Source organism: Musca vetustissima, unplaced genomic scaffold, assembly GCF_032173495.1.
Source record: "Musca vetustissima isolate MV318-11 ecotype Yass unplaced genomic scaffold, APGP_CSIRO_Mvet_v1 utg6009, whole genome shotgun sequence".
NCBI classification, from domain to species: Eukaryota; Metazoa; Arthropoda; class Insecta; order Diptera; family Muscidae; genus Musca; species Musca vetustissima.
Window position 1 is genome coordinate 289133 of NW_026882788.1, and position 8986 is coordinate 298118.

The 8986-nt window shown below is 35.9% G+C and overlaps 1 protein-coding gene across 1 annotated transcript in view; it reads right to left on the reverse strand.

Moving 5' to 3' along the window:
• Positions 1-8670, reverse strand: part of LOC133329495 (reticulon-1) — a 45128-nt gene extending 36458 nt beyond the window's left edge. Inside the window, exon 1 of the mRNA XM_061537967.1 lies at positions 7410-8670. Within this exon, the coding sequence (XP_061393951.1) occupies positions 7410-8589 (1180 nt within the window). The 5' untranslated portion in view covers positions 8590-8670. The remainder of the gene's footprint in view (positions 1-7409) is intronic.
• Between the last annotated feature and the right edge of the window lie 316 nt (positions 8671-8986).

Sequence of the window (8986 nt, forward strand, 5' to 3'; positions counted from 1 at the left end):
ATATGGGGGCTACCCGAAAAAATGCATCTATATTTATAATTTTTAGTGGAGTACCCAAAAGGCGCTCAAGAACCACTAAATACCGAAAATTGGGGATACCCTGATGAGGGGGGCTACGCCTAAATGTAGACCGATATAGCCGATATTCGAACTTGATCTGCCTGCAGACAAAAAACAACCCTATGCAAAAAATTCAACACCCTATCTCAATTCCTTCAGAAGATAGCGTGATTACAATACACGTACGGACGGGCAGACGGGCGTCTTAAAATTTTATCCTGATCATGACCTGACCATGAGCGATTCCACAAACTTCATTACATGTACTACTAAAAAAATCTCAATGAAATATCAGTAGCAGCCACAAATGGAGCATAGAAATTAAAATGACAACATTTTTTTCCAGCGTGTTTACATTTAAAATTATGTCAGATCTGTGATCACAAAAAATGCAGTTCAGTAATTATTATTATGGAAGAATCACATGGCAAAACACGAATAGGAGTATATAATTAACACTATTATTAAATTTGAATTTCATTCAATATTAGTTCACAATAAATGGTCGCGAAATAAAAACGTTTGTTTTGCTGGAAATAAATCAAACTTTATATTTTTAAAGGGTTTTTGTTTTTTTTTTATAATAATTCAGTTGGAAATTTGTCTACGTGTTCAAGTGAATAAGGCAACTTTAAAATTCTTTGCCAAAAAATCCGACAAACAGAATAGATTACAGTTATTTAAAACAAACAAATCGGAATCTGTGATAAATGTCAATAAGACATAAACAAGTATGTATGCAGTTTTATTTTCTTTGCTTTGGTTTGGTATGTTTGTGTGTACCACAAGTACAAAAAAGAAATAAGACGACGGCGACAGAAAGGAGGCAGACTGGCGGCAACCAAGATAGAGGCAGAATAATGAAAATGAGGTGGAAATGTCAATGACAGACCCCATCTTTCCATCAAGCCTTCAAATGTGTTGCAATTTCTTTTTATTTCTTAAAAGAAAACCAAAGACAATCAATAAAATGCAATCATTTCTTTCGATTTAAAGAAACCGCAGAAAATTAGGGATGTACATCTGTTAAACGACGGATTTTGGTTGCTAAAAAATAACAATTTCGAAATTAAAAAACATTCCATATTTTAACCAAAAATATTAACAGGGAAATGTCAATATCCATCCATTAAATGGGGTACTCCATTGAAATTACCGTTCGCACCAAACATCAGGGAGGCTCCTGAAATAAATATGTCCCGAAAAATGAAGTCTAAAATAAAATTTGGCATGGTGGATCTGCTAGACTTGTTGCAGAAACAAGTAAATTACTTCCGATTACTTCACCGCAACATCGGTATTTGAAACTGACTATTCATATCACGAAATCCCTGCAGCCTCACACATTTTTACCAATCATTTCATTGTTAACAAGGCAAGTCCAATGCCACCCCATGCAAAGTCAGCACAGCAAGGAGAAGAGAGAAGGAGGTCAGACACAATGGATCACTTTTGGATTTTCCTCAGCACAACGTCCATTATTTTCTAGTGATTTGTGCTTACATATGCACACATTTCGTTGTAACGTTGAGATCATTCAACAAAAGAAATACTGAAAGAGGTATTTCAATGTGGCACAGTGGGACTATTTTTGCAAGAAAACATAAAAACATTTTTTAAATAAAAAGATAGACCAAATGTAAATATGTTGCTCCAACAATAGTTAAGTGGCATATCAAATTTCAGGGGTTCAATTCCCAACAAGACCAATTTGTCAAATGTTCATGGACTGCAAAATCATTCCGCAATACTGAGTTCTTCAGTCAGAGAAGTGTCTTATTAAGGATAGGAAGGAAAATCCTCGCATATCAGTGAGCTGACATAAAATCGACTACAAAAAATCCACCATTGTGCAACACGCCGTCTTCACTGTCAATGATGAAAACGGAAAAAAAAAATATTGACCAGTTTTTTTCCTCTAGACATTGTATTTTTGTTGCCAATCTCATTGTGGCGACAAGAGAAATGCTGTAGTAGCTGTTGAGCTGCAGCAGCAACGTGAAATGACATACCGCCGCACGCAAACACTCACACAAAATGAATGGAGACATAAAGAAATTTATGTCAATGACAATAAGGAAAAAATGAAAAAGAAATGGGAAAACAATAAAAACTCTTAAGGCAATCATATCTGGGGCGTTAAAAGTGAACAATGGCAATACACCCTACACACACACACACACTCTGCAATAGATACCTAGACTTTACTACAAGGTAAAAAGGGCTTTACGTTCTATTTAATTAGAAAGTTATTGGATGGATGGAGTGCAAACTTTATGTCTAGGAATTTTCTATAAATATATGGTGATGAAAAAAATGCATAACTGCCCTGAGATGATAGTGGTCGAGTTTGCACTTCTGAAGGTCATAATAATGGGCGTGCAATGAAACCCGACCAAAAGTCGAATTTATCAGCTACAACAATTAAAGTATTTTCTTCTAACTATGCAAATAATAGAAACTCGAAACTGATGAAGAATCAGGGGATATGGCTATGGTGTGAGAAATATCCAGACTTCAGCTTTCTCACACTATAACCAGAGGAAGAAATTTCAAAGCGATCAGCGCGACATTTCCGTCCTCTAGTGGGGTGTAATAGCAATACCAAGCAATATCGTAAAAGTTATACGTAAATGTGACTATATTTACGTATAACTGTCACATCCGAGTACATACAACAATATAATTGGTAACCATTTGTTGTCTTTTTTCACACAGAAGTCTGCGTCCATTTAACCCGCTAAATATTGACCGATCTTTATCAAAGCAGTCATAATTATTCTTCAGCCGAATCCCCTTCTTCCTGTAAAATTTCGTGATGTTCGGTCATAATTGTGACCTCTAGAGCGTCCACAAAATCAGCCCAAAAGTAAAGTTTTTTGTCCATTTTGTCCCCTAAGTATAAACGGACCATTACCAAAAACAATAGGGGTCTTCTTTAGCTACATGTAAAATTTCGCCACGATTGGTCCATATCTGTGGCCTGTATCGTGTTTATAAAAAACGATACACATGTCAAATTCGCGGCGTTACAAACTCTTGGGGCTACACAAGGGTATAATCACAGAGCCGAAGTATGTAATAAACAATTAAAAAATCTCAGTATGTATTGTCGGCAGATGTATACCTGCAGCCAATGACATTTTGTGGGGGAGGTAACAGAAATGATGGACCTATATATCAGAGAGATGTATAAATCTATTGAAATTTACAATTTTACAACATGTTGACCCTTTGTGAGGGGGAGATAGCAGAAGGAGTGGAACCATAGATCTCATCTTTGACATTGATCTCAGTTTGGTAAAATACTATATGTATACAACGGATGAAATCGGATATTCCGTTAGCTTCATACGATATTTACAAACTTTTTAAAAATGTTGACTTCGGTAAGGAAGGCATTCATGGCTGCATTGATTTCTTTTAGCTTGGTTTCCTAATTTGTACAATTAAATTTGGAATTTTTGCAAAACACAATAGCAGACTGTTATCCAGGTATCGGAAAGGATTAGGTTCCATCAAACGTTATATATACGTCCAGAAATTAAAGAATTTGCAAGTTTTGTCTCTATAGCTACCATCAGTTTGGAATATGTAGACGTTTTTTTATTTTCTCAATATCACAGGCTCATTTCGTAAATTTCTAGTTTGTTTTTTCATTGGCACTACTCTAGAAATTATATACCACCAGAAAGAAATAGCGTGATGATAAATACGATTTGGGTCATATCAAAAGACCACAAACGTAGTAGCAGGGTTGAAGTGCCCCCTGCTTCCTCAAGAGAATGTATTCTTCGGCGCCCAAAAGTATGCCACCAGAATCTCTACAAACAGCGTCATCTGCAGCCCATCTCAAATTTTTGGATATCACAGGTTCATTTCGTAAATTTCTAGGTTGTATTTTCATTGGCACTACTCTAGGAACCCTCAATGGGAATATTTTCCAAAAAACTACATTGAAAGAATTTCCCAAAGCAAAGAATGCAGAATATCGATCTATCATTTGTTAGTGGTAAAAGTTCTGACATAACTACGTAATTTTTTAACTACTGGATATCGAGTCTGTGTCATACACCACCAAAAAAAAAACAACAATTCAAACTTTCACAATTATTTTTTATTAGCTCACAAATCGCCATAGTTATATGACAAGACAATTTGGAACACGTGTAATTTATTCTAGGTGGTAAAAAACACAAAATAAAGGGGACAACACAATGACATTGCGTAGAATAAAGGGTACATGTAATAGGCGGTGTTAAAATATAAACCAAAAAACACGATTATTGTCAAACAAAGCAACAAACTATAATGCCAATGCAAAGCCATGGATAGTTTATTTATAATTTGTTTTTTGACAGACAAATAGACAAAACAAAACTCCATGTCATTAACACTTGGAGTTGTGAACAATTAGTTTGAAACGCCAACCAACCACATAGAGAAAGAATGGCCATAGAAAAAAGGTCAGGGGAGGTCTAACACATTTCCGTTTTTTTTTTTTTTTTGGAAAGTATACACTTTAATCTATTTATGGGGAACTCTTTTTAGTTTTGATGTCATTGTGATAAAATTCAAGATCAATAATGAAATAAGTTAACTAAAAATAGAAAAATATTGAACTAAATCACTGTCCATGATGATGAACACAAAACCATGACTCATGGTAATTATTATGATGGGAATGAACGGCAATAAAAACAACAGCTATGACAAAGGAGAATTTCACAAAATCTAGTTATAAAGTGAACCGAAGAAACCGGCATTATAATAGACAAATAATAAAATCTTAGTTGTATACTGAGTCTGCGGGTCTTTAATTATTATTTTATAACTGAAAATTGGGTGGTGAATTTGTGCAAGTGATCCAGACCTAAACCAACCCTCCACCCTCCCCTATTTGTAAAATACTATCCAACAAAAGACTAAAACTAGACATGACATTTTGTAAAAAAAAAGTGTGGTTGGCATAAGACACAAATATTCACTTCTGCTGCTTTTGGTTGGGTTTAGTTTATTTAGCCGGAATGTTTGCCGGTTGATTGTGTATGACATCATTATTCACAAACATACCAACCAAGCAAAGTCATAATGTCGGCAGTCCGACCGGCGTAACAACACAGCCAACCACTCATATGGAAAAATATGATTCACAACACCATAATAACAAAAAAACCATTTCATTCTATACTTATATAAAATGTGTATATGCAGCAAAAGAGAAAAATACTAATGGTAAACACGCAACAAATTAATAAAAGAAAAAATACTACAACCAAGTAGTTTAGACATTAAGCCATAATAAAGTGCTACAATAAAAAGAACCTGGCTATAAGACTTGGTTACAAAAAAACTAAATTTTGGACAATCAATTGCGAACAATTTTAAATAGAATTTTTGTTTCGATAGGAAACGTTCCATTTAGAAAAATACTTTTTTAGACAAATACATATCCAATTTCCATGGAAAATCCCATTCATGAAAATTTCTCTGTCTCTAACTCATATATAGATAAGATGTAAATATGTATTTTACTTTTCCACAAATCTAAGTACACGTTTAGACAATGGGTTTCTGTTTTTTGTTTGCTAATTGGTAGATTTGAAAAAATGGTAGCCGATATATATAATACGTAAAGCACAATGCTAATTAAAACAAATCTCCAACAGTACATATGTGTGTATACAATTCTCAAACGCATACAAAACGAGATGCAAATGAACAAATATAAACGTATATATCACACAAATAATAAGAATAAGTAAACATGATAACTATAAAGCTGTAAAGTATTTCTCTTCTAAATATAACGAAAATAAAAATTAAATAAACAAAAATATGAAATCATTTATAGGGTTGAAGTGAGAGAAAACGAGCGAGAAATCATTTAACATTGCCTACTATCTAAAATCAAACCAGGCTTCTTGAACCAAATATAACTAATGGAACACTAGGTATCCGAATGAACTAGATGTTTTATATGACGGCTACACGTCTTATAATCTAATCTAGTCTGTTTTAAGGGGACCCCAACCATTCTCAGTTTCAAAAAATGTAATTTTACTTTGTGATTTGATTCGAACACACTAATTCAAAAACCAGTGAGGGGAGCAGTATAGTCGGACGGGGCCGACCATACGATACCCTACACAACTACCACGGAGTTTTAACTTTCTGCGGATGTTTCTTCCGAGCCTGGGCAATATTTCGTGATATTTGCACCCTCTTCCCCGATTGGAGATCAACACTGACATATTTTCCAAATATTACAAATATTCAGTACAGTTATGTTCGGCTTATAATTTTGGCCTATAAATCGATTCGAAAAAATACAAAAAATTAAGTTTTCGGTCCACTTCATCCCATAATTATTATCTGATCATCACCGAAAACTATAGGCGTTGTCCTTGACCATAACTGGAACCTCATGGAAATTTCAAAGCGACCAGCGCTATATTTCCGCCTTCTAGTGTGGTAATGGTGTTACTGAATAATGTCTGAATACGTAAGCACCGGTAAATATTTTAGTGTAACTTTCACATCCGATTACACACGACAATATAATTGGTATCAATATAAAAATCAACCACTCCTCTTGGATATACTATCAACTTCTCGGGTCCATGTTCCTTATCAAAACAGGCATGATTATTCTTTGGCCCTATCCTCTTCTGCATGTAAAATTTCACGATGTTCGTGCAATAATTGTGGCCTCTGGAGCGACCAGAAAAACCGACAAAAATTTAGTATTTGGTCCATGTCATCTCCTAAATATTAACCGATCTTTACCAAAAACAATAGGGGCCTTCATTGGTCAGAACCCATCCTACATGCAAAATTTGGTAAAGATTCATAACTGTCCATAACTGTGACCTGTATCGTGTTTACAAATTATAATTGACAGACGGACGGACACACATGTCTATGATGATCGGTATACTTAAAGGTGGGTCTAGGACCAATATTCCGCGGTGTTACAAACTCTTCGGGCTGCACAAAGCTATAATAATGACCCCATAAAATTTCAAGTAAACATCTCAACAAATTTTGAAGATATAGCCGATTTTTGGTGTCAGTATCAAGCGACGGCTGAAGTGCTTCTCAAACTTTAAACGCGTTTTTCTCGAATCAGTGTTTTTACGAATGGCGGGCAAGATTAATTTTCCGGATCAAACTAAATTTTTCTACATAATAGTCAACATTTTAAGTTGATTTTCTTATAAAAATCATTTGAATCTGTGAATCCCCTTTTTTCGGGCCATGATATCTCGAATTTCTAACAACTTCAACCTCATATAAATGTACAAAGTGAATATTTGAATTAAGATTACATTGCTGCTGCAACTTACCCAAACCATATTTATAGAAAATATCCTCAACCGATACAATACTGGGTTGCTGTTGTTGTTGCTGTGTTGTCTTCGATGTTGTTGTTGTAGTCGGGGGCTTAGGAGCCGATGCTTGTTTCGTAACTACTGGAGTAGGAGCAGTCGTCGGAGCAGCAACCGGTGCTGGTGTCTCCTTTTTAATTTCTGATACAGGCGCTGGCTGTTCTTTTACCGGTTCCATTGTAACAGGAACGGGTTTAGCCACCGCTGGAGTTGGTACTGGTACGGGTGGTGTCGGTTCAACAACTGGTGCGCTTTTCTCTTCAACTTGTTTAGGAATTTCAGCCTGAACAAAATCATCATCGAAATCATCTGCATCCAGATCTGTTGTTTTTGGTTCTTGCAATTTAGCCAATGGTGCTGAATAGTTATTGCCGGATGCCTGAGAGTCGGGTGTTGCGGTACGTTCATCTTTGAAATCACCCAAAAGATCTTCACTGGAAATGAATTTCTCATTGTCCTGCTCCTTTAGAGCATCGGATGGTAGCTTCTTGGCTGGAGAAGGATTGTACGAAATGGAAGGTGAATCATTGTCGGAATCTTTGTTGCTAGCCGCAATGCCTGTTGCAGCTGTTTTGCCGAATGTTGTCATGGCAGCCGGTTCATCATCATCATCGTCGTCAAAGTCGTTTAATTGGCTGTTTGCACTTTTGGCTACACCCTCTACTGGAGCTGAGGGCTTAAAGTTATTGTCACCGCCACCAAAGTGTCCGAATATATCATCAACAGCCTGGGCTGCCTTCTTTTCAATTTCCTTCGCAGCATCTCCTGCCTGGTCCTTAAAACCACGTTCAGCATTCATGAAATCATTGGTCAACGAAGCCACACCTTGTTTTACACTGTTTGTGGTCTGACCAAGGAAATCTTCTAAATCATTGGTGTTCTTTGAAAATTTGGCATCCAATTCCTCTTGGGCCTCCTTGGCTCCAGCTGACATACGTTGTACGAAAGCTTGGGGGTCCAATGGATCTACCATGCCATCCGATTTAACAGTGTCAGTTTTTTCAACACCACCACCTAAAACGTCATCAATGCTGCCCAACATATCCTGGGCGTGTTTCTTGGCATCGTCAGCACGGTCAAAAATGTTTTCGACGGCCGAGTTGGTTTCTTTTTTCAAATCGCCAAAATTAAAATCCATTTTTGGGTTTTTATTTCTGAAGGAATCAAGGATTTACGGGAAGGACTTTGTGTATGTGATTGGTTGACGGTTGACTGTGTCAAATAAGAAGGGGTTCAAAAGTGACGTATGTTTTCTTTTTTATCACACTGTTCACTCAATTTTCATTTGACACTTTGTGGCCTTTTGCTCTCTTCTCTCAGTTTATTTTTTCTTTTCTTGACACTAAGCTCTCAGGACTTTTTTTACCTTTTAATTTTTTTTCTACTGCAATATTTTTTCTTTCTTTTTTTCTAAAAGTCGTTTTATTTTGTTTAACTCATTAACAAATACTCGCAAATTATTATTATAGTTCACTTAATTTTTTCTTTATATTTTAAAAAATATAGATATGCCTTTGCTCCTTTCCAGCTTCTTG